At 37.0% G+C, this 19,381-nt stretch overlaps 1 protein-coding gene across 2 annotated transcripts in view; it reads left to right on the forward strand.

Moving 5' to 3' along the window:
- The first annotated feature begins 333 nt into the window (after positions 1-333).
- Positions 334-19,381, forward strand: part of COL5A2 (collagen type V alpha 2 chain) — a 149,102-nt gene continuing 130,054 nt past the window's right edge. The window contains exon 1 of one of the 2 annotated variants that reach the window (XM_069576889.1): positions 334-906. In XM_069576889.1, coding sequence (XP_069432990.1) covers positions 810-906 — 97 coding nt within the window. In that variant the 5' untranslated portion in view covers positions 334-809. The remainder of the gene's footprint in view (positions 907-19,381) is intronic. The other variant, XM_069576890.1, reaches the window with a different exon arrangement.

Consider the following 19,381-nt stretch of genomic DNA (forward strand, 5'->3'; position numbering starts at 1 on the left):
AGAAGGAGATGCAGATGTGTTTCTCTAAATAAGAGAGACGGAGAGATAAGGAGATGATCTTAATCCCAAGTATGATGCATTTGTCTACAATAATTTCCTCACCTGGACATTTAACGGTCCTGTTCCAGAATCTGGGAAAAGAAACAGAATGTAGCAAGGGGACAAGAATAAGTCCTTCTTAGTAAAAAAAAGAAAGGGTTAAAATTTGACCCTTTGAAAGTTTAACATGAACACCTTAAGGCTTAATTATCTAGATACCAAAAATTAGGCTGAAAGGCTGTCTTTCCTTGCTGATGTCTTTTCAGCTTATAGGGAAAAAGTGAAGGGGTGTGTGTCTGGGGGAAGGGTTAGGGAGGGAAGAAAAAGACTCTTCCCTTCTAACAGTCTTTCTTTAAAAAAAAAGAAAAGAAAAAGAAAGAGAAACAAACGTTTGCTTTTGCGATTTAGCCACATTTATGTTTAAAACATAAATGAAATAGGGACAGTTCAAGGCACAGGGGCTTGTGTTCTGATTTGGTTGTTTACCATCAATCAGACCGTTGCTTGGCAGACACTGGATGGTTATGAGCCTGAACAAGCTGAAAAGGGGCAGGAAAAGAAGTGGAGGCAGCATTCTTCCTATTTAAAGCTGCATCGCTTGAAAAAAGTTTTCGCAGACTGTGCTGGAGCTGGTGCTGAAAAAGGGGGTTTGCAGAGGCTGCCCTGGGGCTGGTGCTGAAAGAAGAGCCCGCAGCTGACTTCATGGTGCTACAATAACCTTAGAATATACTTTTAACTCCCAGGAGGACCCACATGTCTAATATTTAGACATGATGGCAAACTGGGTGGAAGCAAGACCTCTGCTCATTCTTACTGTTTTATTAGGGCAATTCGTCTCAGTAAAAGCCCAGGAAGAAGACGAGGATGGTAAGTTTGCCGTTTGCTTTCCTTCTGGTGTTTATTGCACAGTTTGGGAAATAGGTGGAATATTAAGCCTCAGGAAGAGCACCAAGAGGAGGTTCTGGTTTAAAGTTGAGAAGAGGGCTGACAGATTTGCACCTGGGAAACGGCTCGGAAGACAATCGGGGACATTTGTAAATCCGGAGCTTCTACTTCTGCCGTTCGAAGAGTACACTACTGAATTCTTTTGGGGAAAGCCTAGGATAAGTCCTTTTGCCTGAATGTGGAGAGTGGGAAGTTTAAAAGAAAAGGAGAGTGCTTGAAACGGAGGGCTAGAGACACTCTTAGAGGAGGTCTGTTCTGTGGGCTAGAGTTCTTAGAGCAAGGAAAAGTCGCGGCAGAAGCAGAGTAGGGTGGAGCCTTTTTTGTACTGAACTTCAGCTGCTTCATAAAATTCTTTGTTTAGAAAAACCTCTGTAGCCAGTCACAACTGATTTTTCTTTGTCTTTGGCTCCTTACTCTTTTCTCTTTATAGATTTTTGCATCTCTCCTAGTTTCATTTGTGATCTTACAATCACTTTTGCTTTCTGTGAGACAAGTCTTTCTTTCTCCATGGCAGAGGCTGATAGAAGCCAGATTTCTTATTTTCCCACCCTACTGACTTGACTATCAGGACAGTGGTAGTTCCCTGTTGGAGGCGGAAGGCAGGAAATCGGAATGTCTTATATAATTTATTTATCACAGAGTATTTGCATGGGCATTATTCATGAGACACAAGTTTCCTTTCTTCTCTTTTTTAAAAATGTAAGACAAATCTTGCCTGGTTACCGATTTTTTTCCTATGAAATTTGCATATGTTAGGGTTGCTTTCCATGGTATGGTTAAGCAAAAATGTGTGGCTGCTAGCAAATATAAGAAAATATTTAAATTGGTTTCACATTATTAAATCCTTACCCTCCAGGCCTGAAGTTTCAAATACAGACATGTACTCTTTCATAATAGGCTTTAAAGATTTTCATAACAATTTAACATAAAACTCAAGCTTTTAAAATTTAGCACACTTATTAAACTTTTCTGTTACTGTCCTTCACATATATTTTATGGCTATATACACACATATGTATATACGTATGTGTGTATATATATTTAAAACCTGTTTCTGTATATTTTTGCTCTATAAATGTTCATAAAATTAATCTAGAAACCCCGAGGTCTAAAAAACATTTAGAATGAAAATAAGAATCTGGGATGAATACCCAAGAATCTGTCCAGAGTCCCATAGAGGGGGCACTTTCTGAAATTTTGAAACTTTTATGTTACTTTTTGTATTTTAAAAAATGAGACAATTCATAGAAGATTAAACCTCTTGAGTTTCCTTGTAATGTTGTAAAAAGCATGTCTAGTTTGGAAGGGCTGGGGAGATAATAGAATAAGAAGTAGAAGTCAGGAAAGGGGAGGGAAAAATGCACAAAATTAGAAATATCTGAATATAAAAGAAGTCGACTCCCCTCCCCCACCAGAAAAACCAACAACTTTCATTCAAAATTTTACACAACTTTCCTTGTTACTATATTTTAAGATAAATAATTTCATTTATAAGGTATGAAAATAATTGAACATGTGAATAAATGAATGTTTCCTAAAGTATATGGAGTAGGCCAAATGTTAAAAGACTTTCTCAAATAGCTGTAATTACATTGTAGGTGTTTCTGAAAAATGAGCAGAGTTCAATTTACCTTAATACTAATTTATATAAATGTTAGAAACGTGATGCTTGGTGCAAAAAAGCCTTCTCTCCACCATATATCCAAATAGCATAGAACATGGAATTCCAAACATTTTACAGAAAAAAGGTAAATTGCTTGCATACATATTGTAAAAGAATAAATTGCTCAGTTATGTTACTCAAGCTAAGAGAATATGTGTAATAAAAATTCAATAGCAAAAGTAAATAGTTAAGGTCTTAATTAAAGGTGATATAAAAAAGAATTCCATAATCCAGGATATTCAGAACTACATAACTTGAACTTACCATGCATATTTTAGTTTAAGTTATATTGTGTGAATACTTGGCAATACTTTATTTTTCCTGCTCAGGCTTGTCACAAACTTAAATAGAAGAATCAGAATTTTGAAACTCCATGTGATTTTAAGTTTGGAGAAGAGTAAGGTAAATGTTTTAAACTAAAGAAGTTTCTAAGGCACAAATGCAAAACAATATGTTTTTCAAATTTTAGCTCTAAGTCATATAATGTGGTGCTGACTTTGTGTGCAAATATGTCCTCTTTGAAATGTAGAGACTTATTATCATATGTAAGTACATACTAAGTTTTTTTTTTCTTTTCAGGACTTCAAAGTATATTTTTCTTCTGTTTGATTATTTTTACTGGAAATTTAAAATTTATATTTTACATAAATTACATATATAATGTCTTATAGAAATACTTATGAATGATGAGATAAAAGAAAACAAATAAAGCTTTAGGCCTGTTAGGCCAAAATTGTTACTACTTCTCACTAAATTTTAAGAACTGAGTTGATTTTTTAAATTCATAACAGTGAGAAAGTTTGAGAGTTGGACTAAGTTTAGTTGGGGCTATTAAGTAAAATTAAGTAAACAAATGAGTTAAGATAACAAAAATCAGCTTTTCATGAGTTTGTGTGTGTGTGGAAGTGTGTTGGTTTTGGGGCAGCTGCTTGAAGAGATTTTCCCATTTGTTTTTTTGTAGGAGAAAATACTAGTGCATTTATACTAATTTTTATATTCCTGAATAAAGGTCTAATGCCTAGGTCTAATACCTAATAAAGGTCTAATACCTAATACTTAAATACATTCTTGTTATTAGAAGTGGACGTACTTAATCTTGGAAAACAATCTTTGGTATGAATCATTGATTTCAACAACAGAGAAGCAGTGGAGAGAGGGAAAGCTACAGAAGCATGCTGTTTTATTTCCAGACTATAAATGTCAGTGCTTCTCAGAGGTCATGAAGGTGACATCAACAAGTGAAGCAAGAGAGTGTCTATCAACAGGTGATGGTAGGGCTGTGAGAACTGAAGATGCATTCCCACTTGAAGCCATTCATATCTAATGTTTTCAGAAAGTATTACCTAAGCCAAATACAGTATATTTTGAATGTCAAGTGTGGCTCATGGACCATAAATTTGCAACCCTCTTATTTGTAGCCCTATACTAGTATCATGGACCCAAGCTGACTTCTGAGTACTAAGAGATGAGGAGCTCACAGAGGATGAGATGTTTGGATGGCATCACTGGCTTGATGGACATGAGTTTGAGTAAGCTCTGGGAGTTGGTGATGGACAGGGAAACATGGAGTGCTGCAGTCCATGGGGTCACAAAGAATCGGACACCACTGAGAGACTGAACTGAACTGAGGGGCTCACAGTTCTTTCTATAGCGTGTGTGCTTAGTCGCTCGGTCACGTCCAACTCTTTGCGACCCCGTGGACTGTAGCCTGCCAGGCTCCTCTGTCCGTGGGGATTCTCTAGGCAAGAATACTGGAGTGAGTTGTCATACCTTCCTCAAGGGGATCTTCCCAACCCAAGGATCTAACTCAGGCCTCCTGCATTGAAGGCCGATTCTTTACCGTCTGAGCCAACAGGGAAGCCCTTTCTATAGCATGGCCTCCTGCATTTTTATTACATTATGTCTGGCATTTATCTCATCATTCAAATACAAATAATAAGAAACAATGCTTAATACTCAGCAGTACTTGGATGGGATCATTTTAAAGGCAGTAGAGAATGCAAATATATAGTTTAAGATACTTGTTCACTCATAAATTACAAAAAACTTTTTACTGTTGAAATTGATACTTTGGATCATACTCATGTAGGATATGCACACTTTTCTTTTACAGTGAATGTTTTAAGCCAGGGCCACCTGCATATAGGAGAGTGTAGTAGTTTAAACAACAAAAAAGTGTTTTTTTCTTATTTTATAAGCTTCTAGTTTAGTAGGGAAAGGTTGGTTTACCAACTCTACAGAATCATCAGGGATTCAGTTTTTTCTAGCTCTCTTATATTCTTAGGGTACAGTTCTTGATGTTCTAAATTCCTAGACAGCTACTGGAATCCCAGCCATTATATTTACTTTCCCGGCTTCTAGATAGAGAATAGGAGATGAAGGCTGTGATTCTTTTTTAATGGAGATTGTTAAGTCATCATATCATTTCTACTTACTTGTAAGTCATGTGGTCACACAAAGCTACAAGGGCTGCTGGGAAATGTAGTCTTGGCTGGGTAACACTGACAATGTACTCTGTTGAATAGAGTTATGAAGGATATGAAAGAGAGAATAGCTATTAGGAGGCAACTGTAATCCTGGCCACAGTGGGCATAATTGTCAACCACTTTCAGTGGAATAGATCTGGTTTCAATGGACAGAATATAGTTGAGTAACCAGACTTACCCTGGTTATTGTTCATTCCTAGGTAGAATACAAAGCCAAGAACACCGGATGGCACTTAAACATTATGTTTTTATTCTTTACAACTCTTTCCTTTGTCTCTTCAAATAAACTTTACTTTTATAAAAATTAGAATGAGGCTTTATTTTGGAGAGTATCTCTCTATATATGTGATTGGTAGATTGATAGGTACAGTCAGTTTTTTATGTTGACAAATGCAGGGTAGACTTTGATCATGACTCTTTAGGTTAGTTGGTAAGCAATCCGCACAGATCAGTACTGAGCTGATTGCATAAAAAAAAAAAAAAAAACACACCTGAAGAGCTTGTTGCCAGTATAGATTCTAGGCTCCTCTTGTTCCCAAATATCCTGATTTGGTGGTTGTGGATGGGATTTGGGAAGCTTTCTAGGTGATGGATTCATATTGGTGAACTACTGTGTTAAGTCTCTGCCTAGATTCTTGATCTTGATGTGGCATCAGCTGGCTTCCTCTTCTAAGGATACACACTGTGACTTTGCTAAGAACTTGCTATTCTAAGTCATTCCTTCCACTTATAAGCCTGCTTATTGAAAACTTATAGATGAGACATTGTGAATTCACAATCATTTCTGGAAAAAATAATCAAGACCCAAATCCTCCTTATGGCAAGTTAGATGAATCATTCTACTATACAAAGGCCACACTATTAAAATGTATTTCCAGGTGACTATGTAGTCTTTTTTTTCTTTCTTTTACTTCCTGCTCTTTACACTGTCATCATATCCCCGAAGGCCAAAGACTCATCACGTTGATCATTCTAGAAGTGGGCCTAATGCCATATGTTAAGTAAAAACATCAAGAGGAAGTTTTGTTTTGAGAGGAGGAGACTTAGAGATTAAAGTTATGTTAGTCCATTTTTTTTCTTTTTTTAATCAAATAGTTTGTTCCTACTTGAAGGAGAATTCATGTATCATGTCTTAGTCTTACATGGCAATTTAAAAAATATTTAAAATTGGATCAGTCACTTTTTGACTGATGTTTTGTGTTCTGAGATTACAACATTGAAAAGTTTAGATTTATGTATGAGAGACATAGTAATAGTAAGAAAAAAGACTCAAGTTATTAATTATTAATTGACCTACTATGTACATTTTGGCAAGTTGAACAAGTGTATATAAGACAGCGGAATTGCTAGGAATATATTGACAATTCAGTTTTCCTCTAAATTTCTTTTCCTGTAAATTTCATGTGGCTTTTTCTAACTTTTATTTTCTGCTGAAGTGCTATTACACACACAGAATATCTATTCTTGGCATTTGTGTGAGAAGTAATCTATACAGCCGAAAATTTTTCTTTGAAGTTGTGACTGCATTGGTGGCTTTAGTGTTTTTACTTTGTTTTATGGGTATGTTTAAAACTAAACTCCTCAACCGAAATCACGATGGTTCCATCTTATACTGAGTATTTTTCCTAAGGAACAGTGTATCAGGGACATTACGACAGCACAAGAATTTCCTTACCCACTTGTTGTCTTCTACAGAGAAGTAACATTAACACTGTTAAAAAGTTAGCATCAATAAATTAATGAATGTTGTCTCTATAGCTTTCTGGTATAATTTTCAAACTCAAAAATGTGTGCTTTAAAAAGTTTTTTTTTTTTTAATGTACATCTGGGAAGGAGGAAAGACAATCTCACAGTTGGTTTTCTTTCCTTTTTCTTTCTGGGTGTCTATTCAATCAGAATTATAAGTTCAGTTTAAAGATGACACTGTTGCTTGCAACCTAAGCATCACAGCCCTGTTGTAGTCTACATACTTTAGTAAGTAAAGTAAGCCACGGTCTTGCCATCACTGGGAGGACACCTGGATTCTGATCCATCCCTGCTATTTAGTTCGGCAACCTTTAGACTCCTTTTTTTTTTTTTTTTGAGGGCAGGAGGAGAAGAGAGGTGGTTTGGTGACATCACCAAATCAATGGACATGAGTTTGAGCAAACTCCAGGGAAACCTGCCATGCTGCAGTCCATGGGGGTCACAGAGTCAGACAAGACTTAGTGAGTGAACAACAACAAGCCTTACCAAACCTGTGGGTCCTCATCTGAATTTGAAGAAATTAAACACACCCCTGTCAATCTGATGGAACTCTTAAGAGGGTCATTTGGGAAATTTACCTGAAGGCAATTTTAGAGCACTTACATGAGACTCACAAAATGATATTTTGGTCTGATCTCAGTCATCACAGCTATAAATCTTGGTGGCATAAATTCTTTTACCAAATCTTTGAATTCGTTTTGAAGAAACTTCCGGATTTGTCCTCCTTCTGTATTTTGTTTGTGCTCTACCTCCTGGGGCAAGTTGCTCCGTTAATCATGCTCTCTTTTCCATAACTTCAACAGCTTCCTTCCTATGAGCTCTTTCCCCTTAGCTTGTAAACAAGCTCAGCTCTTTCCCAGGGCCTGCGTCCGGCTTTCATCCTTTCTTTATTCTTAGCCTAGCTGCTTTAAAGGAGCAGAACAGTTTTCTGTCTGACTGCGTGCCCTCGCTCATCCCATGCACCCTCACTTTTGCTCCCCCTATTCCTCTTAAGCTTGCCCAGTAATGTGTGACGTTCCAGTGGACTCCTTTCACCTACCGTTAACGACCCCAGCTTTCTTGAAAGGCTGTGCTCTGAAGGTTCTCGCTTTACCTTCCTGACTTTTCCTTCTCAGTTTCATGGGCTCCTTCTCTCTCTCTCTTTTTTTTATCCCTTAGCACTTTGTTTTCTCATCGAATTTAGTCCACTGGTTCCATCTATTCTCTTCCTAGATTATCTAGGAATCTTACTCCCAGGGTTTTGCTTAACAACTAATTGCTGATCATTTTCAAATCTCTCTCTTCAACCCTGACCTTCCATATGAACATATTCCTTCGGAATCCCCAATTTCCCACTGGCTTGTCCATAACCACTTCAAGTTCCGTGTACCCAAAACTCAACATGTTATCTTTCCTTCCAGACAGGATCGTCTTTCTCATGTATTCTTTATGTCAGTTAATGGCAACATCATCCTATTCGGTTATTCAAGCAAAATTCTGATCAGTTACTAAATTCTACCATTGTACCTGCTAAATATTTCTCAAATACACCTCCTCTCCATCTCTACTACAAATACCCCAGTTTAAGCTCTCATGGATTACTGCTTTTTACTGTAATCGCATGTAAGTTTGTCTCTTTGCCTCCCATGTGGCTACTTCCCGTCTGTACCTATTGGGACCACCTCTGTTGCTATTGTGTTATGAAACTGAACTGTGATCCTTAAAACCCTCCATTGACTCCCAGAACTTGAGGAAGCTCCTAAGCAAAGCATACAAGACCTTTCATGATCTGCCTCATTTCTAGAATTTTAGTCCAGTGGCTCTCATTCTTTGCCTCAAAATAAGGAATTGCCTGTAGTTCTCACCTCCCATGACGTACATGCACACACAATTTTCCTTAGTTTACTTCCCAGGTTCCACTGCATATCATAAAATTATTTTATGTATTAGGTATATGATTGCTATTCCTTGCCCATAGGCCAAGTGAATATTATTTTTTTTTAATCTAAAAAAACTCTCCCACTATTTATTCATTCGAATATGAGTGAACCAATTTCAGATTTAGATTGTTCAAGTTATATTTGCATATTCTTGAGTAATTTTCTTAAGAGCTCTATGTTTTAGTTTTCTCATATATAAAATTAGAATAGTAATATTCACCTTCAATAATTATTTTGAAGACTATCATGTATTAAACCACCTACATAGTAGTATGGTCCCTGACATGGAGTAGGAGCTCATCAAATGATTATTGATACTATTATCCAGCATAATTATCCAGTTGATATTATTATTCAACTATTTAATAATATAACAATAATGATAAATGGTTATTGGGTAATTATCAACCAAAATGTTAGGTGTTATGGAAAAAATAAAGAAACAACTTTTCTCTCAAAGAGATTAAAATTATTGTAAAACTTAAAATGCAAATGGTATCTACTACAGTCACTTAGGCAATGACTCAGTATTTTTATCTAAATAGGCTATATTTTAAGCTTACTTATACATTTTGCCCTTCAAATAGAAGAGCTTTACTGTAGTGTCTTCTTGCGTAGGTTTACTATGGGGAAAAAAAGAAACAAAAACCTCTTTCCATTAAATACTTTCTAGAGGCCATGTGATTTGAAGCATTACTCCTGCTCTCCTGTTTCACACCCCACACACACTTCATTCTCTGCAACTGTCTCCAAGATGTGCGCAAGCCAAGCACGATCCGTTCCATGCTGCAATGCTGCCGCGTGTCTGTCTACCAGCTCTGTCTGTTTCAGAGTTTATTTTCTGAAAATACGATAGTCATAAAAGTCTGTATTAAAAACTGGAAGCTTATTTTCCACCCTGCATTGCTCTGGATTGCATCTGGAAGGAGAGGAATTGCTTCACTGCACGGGGATTTACAAGGCAGCTCCCTGGACTATTTGGATACAGTAGTGGGAGTGACCATCTTTTACCAGATTTTGTAGCAAGTCTCCTCATTTCCCAAAGGCTGCTGGGTTCTTCACTCCCTTCACTCCCGGGAGACTTTTGTGAAATTGACTCCGGAAAGCAGACACTGATGTAAAATGTAGGCACATTCTTCATGCTCACACTTTCCTTATTTTGCTGCAATTTTTTTTCTTCTCAGTTTTTTAAACTTGAACAAAATGATGGGTTTCACTTGGAAGAAGGTATGCGCATGGAATTTCACCAGATAATTAGTAGCTATGAATTACTTTAATTAATTTTTTTTATTTTTATTCAATAGAGCTGTTCTGTCGCCATCAGCTTTAGAGTTTTTCATTATGGAATTTTAAAATGTGGCTACTTCCCATAGCAAATACAACTTATTTATAGAGATTTAATATTTTCATTAAAAAGTTTAACTGATTAAATAGCAGTTATATAGTTATTATTTGTTCTTGATGTAGAAGCACCTATCAGATTCATTTATGCTAGTTTGAAATTATTTTTAAATTTTTTCTTTCTCATTGTTTCCAGAGCTTTCTATTGAAGAAATGATTAAGTTACAATTTAATTCAGAATATTATGCTTCTCATTTAGTGCTCAACTTTTATCTAGAGTTTCTGATAGGATGGACTGGTGGGTGAACAGTGAGGCTAACTGGTTACCATGGGAAGATGAACTGCAAAGAAAAAGTTTCTAGTTTTCTGGTCTTTGGCTACAAACACAAACCCTCTGAAGTTTTATAAAGAAAGCTTATTATTTCTTTTGAAAGGCAGAAGGGCACTGGCCATTCTAAGGCAAATGAGCAATTCTGATACAGGAATCTTCTTTTACATGAGTTTGTGCCGAAACAAAGAAAAAAACACTTGGAGTCAATGAAGGAGGAACAATTGAGCATTCCATTGACAGCTTGTGTTAAAGCTTTCAGGTGCTACAAGTATTATGTCTTTCTGAGTATTCACAAAAAAATGACTTCTTTTTTCATCCCTTCCCCGTTTCCTTTTAAATCTTGGTCTCTACCTGTCAGATTAGACATGTGTTTGTTTGTGTTTTTATTTTCTTCCTCAGGCACAATAAAACTGAACTGAATTTTACTGAGAAACAACTAATAAATTCCTGAACCAATGGCATTCTCATCAGCCTGGGAAGATTTCAGGATATTTGTAGTCTATTTCATTAAAAAAAAAAAAAAAGAGTGGGATAATTCCTTTATGAATCAAGATTAAAACAATGAGTTCTAAAGAAATTAATCAGTGGATGCATTCAAAGTTCCGTTGGCAGTGTTTGTGTTTGGGTATGTGGAGGATGATGAAATAAAATTAAATTAAGTGTTTTATGCTGCTTAGTATTTCCATGATATTTTGGTACATTCAGGATATAAATATTTCATAAAACTGTTAAAGCTATACTCACTTGATCTACCTTGTACCCCCTCCACATCTATTCTGTGGATGCAATGTTGCTAAAATCCTAGGAGGAGAAGCAGTCCCAGTTTTAAGAAAACAGTTTTGAAGTAGATGACTTTTAATTTTTTTTTTTTAAGGGAAATATGCTTTAAACTTTCAGTTTGAAGGAAAGACATTCAGGAATCTACCTGAGAATCAAGGTCTCACACTGGAGGTTTATTTGGATGTCTCCTTCTCAAATATGGGCTTCTCAGGTGGTGCTGGTGGGAAAGAACTCTCCTGCTAATGCAGCAGACTTAAGAGATATGGATTTGATCCCTGGATGGGGAAGATCCCCTGGGTTGGGAAGATCTCCAAGAGAAGGGCATGGCAACCCACTCCAGTATGCTTGCCTGGAAAATCCCATGGACAGAGGAGCCTATGGGCTACAGTCCATGAGGTCACAAAGAGTCACACACAACTGAGCAACTGAGCATTCACTCAATCTGAATGTATTATTATATGGTAATTTGCCTTTTATGATTTCCCCCAATGATCTCTGGCCATCAAATCAGCTGACATCATGGCTCTGGGTGAAAGTCCCAGTACTGGGTGGACTCTATGGCTCACACCACAGGCAGATGAAACACAGCTGTCATGGACATTCTGTGTTTTTCTGTGGATGGTTCCACAGTCACGACATTAGAATCACTTCAGATCCATTCTAAGAGAAACTGAAAGTTGATGTCATATAATAAAAATGGAAAATTTGTCTGCAGGATTCCCACTGTTTCTGAAGAGGATATTTGAGTTTCTTCAGGATAGAACTGTATGATTGGGCATCATATAGAAGGCATGAGTACATGGGAAGATGAGTTTTCTGTGGTACCCAAGGATACCAATTAACAGTTGGCACAGATAGCCTCATTGAAGGCTATCATGTCTTGTGGGATTTATTTGGAAAATTTCAAAGAGGCTGGGAAAATTTGTGATATCTCTGAATATTTTTTTCTTAGATCTCTCTAATTTTTTTAACCCTATATGCCTAAGACACATTCATTTTGGAAAGAACACATAAACACAACCACAGTCTTGTATATCTATTATTATGAGCTAACAACATAGATACTTATAACTAGGCCAAATAGGCCATAGGAATAGTAGGAAGAGGGTAGCGTCTCACAGTTACATTTTTTTAATTCTGGGAAATTTCTTCAACTCTCAATTACTACCATTTTTCTACACTTAGGACCTTTAACAGTGAACAGTTTCTACATTTAGAACTTCTCTTTTTCCGTTTAGTTTCAAAAAGCAATTAACAGAGCCTGGGTCTTTGGAGTCTCACATTTGAATCCTGTGTTTTTGCAACCTTGTGACCTTGAGCAAGGTACGGATCTTTGAGAATGAATATTTTCATCTGCATATTGAAAAATTGAATTGCAATTTATAGGTGCTAAGAAAAGTGGATATTATTCTTTCAGGATGACTCCTCGGATTGGGCCATTAGAGTTTTCCCCATAACTGAAATAATTTTTATCAGACCATTCCCAGTTACTAAAATGGTAAGAGAAACGATGGAGGAGCAGAATTCCTGGAGCAGAACAGGGCCAGGGAGTAGGGTGGGGAGGAATGAAATGGTGATAAGAAATTTTGTTTATTTCGTGCTTTTCCCTTGGGCCAGGCCTGTGCTCAGCTCTTGATTATTCATTCACAAAGGAAAAGCAAACCAGCCAACTCCTGAAAGTTTTTCTTTGCATTCACAAACTGAGTGGTACATATACTCATTTGATTTTATCCTTTTTTTCTATTATAATGATTTTGGTAATTGTTTGAACATTTGGTTCCTGTAGAGTTGTTTCAGAAAAGTGAAAGTATGCTCAATACATACAACATTTATTTCCTTTCCTGAGATTTCACTGGTTCAAGACAAACTTATTTGGACCCTGGCAAAGCTTTTATGAGGGATGGTGTGCACCTCCACCTGGGTGGTCAAGGTGGAAGAGGGAGCTGTGTGAGCTCATTCCACTTCTAATTCAACATGGCAACAGGGTCCAAAGAGCACTTGGCCCTGAGTCAGACAACTCTAGTAAAGTCCTGATTCCTTCCTCATAAATTCCTTATAAATATAATATGTTGGAACCTTAATTTCCTCATTTATAAAACACAGACAACTTTTTATTTTTCTATCTCACAGGTTCAGAATGAAGAATTCATAATAATGTCTGCAGAAATTCTGTGTCAGATTTAAAAGCCTCAGTAAAGGTCTATATGATTTATTGTAATTAAATTCTAGATGAATATAAAATAAGTGTTTATTTTAGGTAAATGAGAATATTTATAATCCAAAGGAACAGAAAATTCTTCACAAAAATGAAAGAAAGCAAAGTTAGTGGGGTTTTTTAAAAACCTTGAATTGCAGAGAGTAAAATACCTTGCTTACATAACCATCTAGAAAACTCCCAAAGGCCCAAAATAGGAATTAAATAGGAAAAAATGAGAATAGAGACCTTGCCTTCAGGATAAACAGAACAGATGGAAAAACAAAACGTGATTTTTCTAATATAACTGGACTGCAGTCTCTCTACAAGCAAAAATGTAGCTTCGTGGCAGAAGGCTGAATCCACTGTTATTATTACTTTTTCCCTATTCATCTCCCATCAGGAAGCCTGTCTCAAAATCAAAGTTAAGCTCTAAGGGCCTGTTTGCAGCATGGTATCCCTTTTCCCTGGGTCAGAAGGTGACTGTGAGACAGAAGTTTAAACTGATGATAAATATCCACAGCAATCTGAGCCAAGTGTTTAGACAAAGGTTCCATCATCCCTCAAGCCTGTCTACTTTCTGGTATATTTTAAGACTCTCTACTTGTTCAGAGAGAAACATGCAGTTAAAGAGATGAAGGCCTCAACTAAATAGACTGTTTCTTTCTTTCATGAATGAATTGTTGAAATAATTTTAAAGGAAACTTTCTAAATTAAACTAGACCAGGTTGCAGGAAATCTGCATTCTAATTGTAGCTCCATCATGAACTAAATTGGTGATCTTGTGGAAGTGATTTAAAATCTCTGGGCCTCAGTTTCCTCCTCTGTAAGACCTGTGGTATATTATCCAGGGCTACTCCCTACTCTGAAAGTCTAGGACTATAGAAGGTTTGCATAAACTTACTCACATAGGTTAGATTTGTGCTATACCACCATGAAGAATTTCATGTATAAGTTTTGGTTGGTTGAGGCCTTATGCATAATTTCTGTAGGTAATATCTTTTTGTACTTTGAAATTAGGATTTGAAGTTCTGGTCCAGGTTTCTGGTTATTTACCTGTGTGTAAGACTGAGTGCTGTAGAATTGATGCTTTAGAGTTGTGGTGTTGGAGAAGACTCTTGAGAGTCCCTTGACTGAAAGGAGATCAAACCAGTCAATCCTAAAGGAAATCAATCCTGACAATTCATTGGAAGGACTGATGCTGAAGCTGAAACTCCAATACTTTGGCTACCTGATGTGAAGAGCTGAAGGTCTGTGAAGGTCTTTTCACAAGAAAAGATCCGGATGCTGGGAAATATTGAAGGCAGGAGAAGGGGACAGATGGTTGGATGACATCACTGACTCAATGGACATGAATTTGAGCTAGGTCCGGGAGATGGTGAAAGACAGGGATGCCTGGCATGCTGCATTCATGGGGTTGCAAAGAGTCAGACATGACTGAGTGACTGAACAACAACAATGTGCCAAGTTGCTTCAATCATATTTGACTCTTTGTGACCCTGTGGACTGCAGCCTGCCGGGCTCTTCTGTTTATGCGATTCTCCAGGTGAGAATACTGGAGTGGGTTGCCATTCCGCCCTCCAGGGAATCTTCCCGACCCAGGGATTGAACCTGAGTATTACATACCCTGGGTTGGCAGGAGACTGCCTTACTATGATTTATTTAAGAAACGCAACTTCCAAGGGGGCTCAGATAGTAAAGAATCTGTCTGGAATGCAGGAGACCTGTGTTAGATCCCTGGGGTGAGAAGATCCCCTGGAGGAGGGAATAGCCACCCACTCCAGTATTCTTGCCTGGAGAATTCCATGGACAGAGGAACCTGGCAATCCATAGGGTCACGAAGAGTCAGACATGACTGAAGTGACTTAGCACACACATGCACAAATGGCTTTACAAAGTTTCTAGACTTTGCTGTAAAGGTAATTGTGAAAAAAAAAATTCACAATAATCTGGCAATAAGTTTTGTATATTTCAGAGTAACTTTGAATTTTTCAATTAGAAAATATGTAAATACATTCAGTGCTGTGTTGTACTATTTCAATCATAAAATTTGATGCTCTATAAATATTTTTGGTGGGATAGTGGTCAAAGTTTAGTGGCATCCTAGGCTCTTGCCCTTAAAGCTGATGGATTTGTCTTTGCAGTGAGGACATTGCTTACTTTTCCTGGCAATCTGCGGAACCTACTAAACTGCTATTTTATCTAGCCTTTTTAAAAAAGTTGGAAGGAAAGAAGGATAGAAGGAAGGAGAAGTTAAAGCTTATGAGATTTCCCTGAAGAGTAGATCGTGAGATTATCATGATTGTTCTTGATTCCTTATACCTGTTCCCGAGTCCTTATTTTTCTTTATTAATAGTGTTTGTTGGGAGATATGTACATATTTAGTTTGAATATTTAGAAGGTTTGATTTAATCCATTGATATGCTTTGAGCACATGGGGTTGCAAAGAGTCAGTCATGACTGAGTGATTCAACAACAACAACAACACCATGCTAAGTTGCTTCAGTCATGTTTGACTCTTTTCAACCACCTGGACCGCAGCCTGTCAGTCTCTTCTGTCTGTGGGGTTTTCCAGGCAAGAATGCTGGAGAACTTTTTGGAACATGGTACTTGCTTTCCACGTCCTTCAGGGAAAATGAAGAACTCCATTTTTGTGTTTTATTTCCCAGTTTTCCTCCTTCACTGATAGTGATTTAGTTCTCTAAACATTTAGGTACCCAAGATCTGCTAGAATTTCACTCCCAGCCATTCTGGGCAGAAAATGGCCTTAAAAATGTCTTTACAAGAAGTATATTTGTTTAATTAAGATACAGGAAAAATTTAAATTAAAAATATGACAAGATTTTTAAAAGGCACTCAAAAATGCTCATAATCCATGCTAAAATCAGAAATACCAGTGGGAGAAAGCTGTCAGGTTTTAGATTAATGTACTCTTTGATAATGAGATATACTTGGTCATCTTAAAGCAGATAATGATAATTTACTTCTTTGGGGAATATAAATCTCATTCTATTCTCAAAAAAAACATTATATAAGTGTTTTAGTGACAGAATTTGCTTCAGATGATCCTGAAAATTTTGACTTTTTTTTTTTTAAAGAAATAGTTCTCTGATCTCAAGCAAGGATGATTTTGACCTGCTTTTCTCTACAGAGCAGTATATTCCCACTGTGCAACCTACTTTCATCCCTTCATTATTTATTATAATGATTAATGAGTACTTATTGTTAACCAGGCGCTTTACTGAAAGATACAGAAACAAGTATTTAATCTCCCCGCTGTCCCACCCCTTCCTCCCACCACCTCTGGCTCAGGGAGCTAATTGTCTAATGAGTACAAATAAGAATCAAGAACAATTGACTACTACATGCCAGATGGTGTCTAGGAGGCATCCCTACCACACAGTGCCTGAGAGGTGGAAGGCGGGATGCAGGGTCAGGGAAGGTCTCAGAGGAGGGAATACCTGAGCAGTCTTCCCCTGCATTCACCCCATTATTTCCTCTGTCTGTATGTCATCCTCTTCTAACTCATCCACATCCTTCAAATCATAGTCAAGTCTGATGTGTATCCTCTTTGAAACCTTTTGATTATGCTCTTTTCTCTGAACTGTAGCACTTCTCCTTTCTTTGACATAGCATTTAATAAAAACCTTTTCCGTATAACACATTGTTTTAATTTCACTTAATAAATGTCATTGGGGAAGAACATGGTAACCTACTCCAGGGTTCTTACCTGGGGAAGGAGCTGGGTGGGCTATAGTCCATGAAGTCGCAAAAGTGTCAGACACAACTTAGTGAATAAACAACAACAGTAATAAATGTCATTGGTTCCTCACTTGTATCATATACCCCTTGAGTGTAAAGACCATTTCTCAAATCCAGAAAGTCAGATACAGATTCAGTTCTATGCATATATCAGCTACTCAATAAACGCTTGTGATTAAGTTTGAACAAATTATATTTCTCTTGATGATTCAAATCAAATGCCTTCTTTCCATTGATCGCCAGATTGTTGTCTAATTATATTACTCAATCTTGCTTGTTTCTACATTCATAACAGCAAATTTTAAAAAATGGAACCAGCTTTTACATATAGGTTAGCTGTATTTAGTGCACTTTTGTGTGAAGCCGCATAAAAATACATACCTCAAAGCACACTAATTGACTAATAAATACAAATGTAAGTTATTTTATAACTTACCTATTTTATTTATCATGATTTTGCTCAGGTTATAGGGATGCAAAGATATACTACCTGTATTTAAGGGACCCTAATGAGAGCAATAGACATATGAACAAATAATTATAAAACAATATAATAATAAATATGATGAAAAAGAATTGCATGGGAGTATCCAACTCACCCACTAGAGCAAACGTTGGTTTCCTGGAGGAGATAAATCTAAAATATGAATGATGAATGCACAGTAACCAAAATGAGATAAGAGGAGCAAGTGAATAGTATGTAGATAGGAAAAAAATGCTTGAAATACTCAGAAGTAAATTTAGTATTGTTTCACAGGAAACTACAACTACTTTGATGACTTGGAGAATGGGATGTAGCATGATCTCATTTATTATTAATCATTGCTGTTTAGTCGCTAAGTCATGTCTGACTTTGTGACCCCATGGACTGTAATGCTAGGCTCCTCTGTCTGTAGGATTCTCTAGGCAAGAAGACTGGAGTGTGTTGCCATTTCTTCCTCAGGGGCCTCTTCTCGACCCAAGTATCAAACCTGCGTCTCCTGCGTTGGCAGGAGTATACTTGGATACTACTGAGCCACTAGGGAAGCCCCATTTATTATTAAAGACTTTTGGGGATAATGTATTACTTATTTTAAAATTTAATACAACAACAACAGAGACAGAAGTATAGACTTTTCTTTTTTCTTTCCCTATTCATTAAGCAACTTAGTTGTTGGGGGAAGAAGAGATATAGGACCATAGTTAGGTAGAGTCAAGTGAGGATTTTTGTTTTATTTTGTTTTCAGATGACAGTTCGTAAGCTGAAAGAAAGAGTCCCTTGGAGGGACAAATGTCAGATGTCAAAGATGCAGAAAGAAAGAGGGGATAGAATGATCCGGATTTAGAAAGATGCAACACTGGGTGCAAGGGGAGAGGAGTTAGAGTCTAAGAGAGGTTGGCTATTGTATGTGACTTTAGATACAGGGTATCTAAGATGCAGGTGTAGCTGCAGGGGAAAGAGATATGCTTGGGGTACAAGAGGTGAAGGTGTGATTGTTCATGCTTGAGCACATCAACTCTTTTTTATTGTCTCAATCATTTTTAATGTCACAATCATTTTAATGCAACTATTTTAATTTAAATTAAAATTGAATCACTTAATTTAAACAGAGTACATATACTAACTAGGATGTTGTTTGAGACCAATTGTTTCCCCTATTGCTCTGCTTGTGCTAGCATCATGTAAAGATTCAATTATCAATAAATCATTTGTTTTTATTGTGAATGTCGATTAGATATCAAACAGTTGCTCAAAATGCTTGCATCATGACGCGTGATGTTCCCTTTTCTGACTAGGCAATGTGTTGTGCTTTTGGATAGTCAGTTTCAAATTTCTGTCAGTTACTAACTCTCCCCACCCCCCACTTCAGCCCCACTAAAGGTCAACTGTTACTAAATTACAACAATAAAAAGAGATTCACTTTCTCAGAGGCAAGGCTAGAGTAGTCTAGCCTTTACAGGCCTGTAGACTATATTCAGTTGACATTTAGTTTTAGATTTTTCTGCTTTTATTAGTGATAATATTCACACTACACATAAAAAAAATCATACAGTTCACATCCACTCTTTTGATGTCCCTGTAAACCTAAACACCAAACACCTTAGATTACTGACGAAGGATTGAGATCCACAGACAGAGATGATACAGGAGACACTGGGCAGAGAACCAAGGTTTTCTGGCTCCCTGTCCAAGAC

This window comes from Ovis canadensis, chromosome 2, assembly GCF_042477335.2.
Source record: "Ovis canadensis isolate MfBH-ARS-UI-01 breed Bighorn chromosome 2, ARS-UI_OviCan_v2, whole genome shotgun sequence".
NCBI lineage: Eukaryota > Metazoa > Chordata > Mammalia > Artiodactyla > Bovidae > Ovis > Ovis canadensis.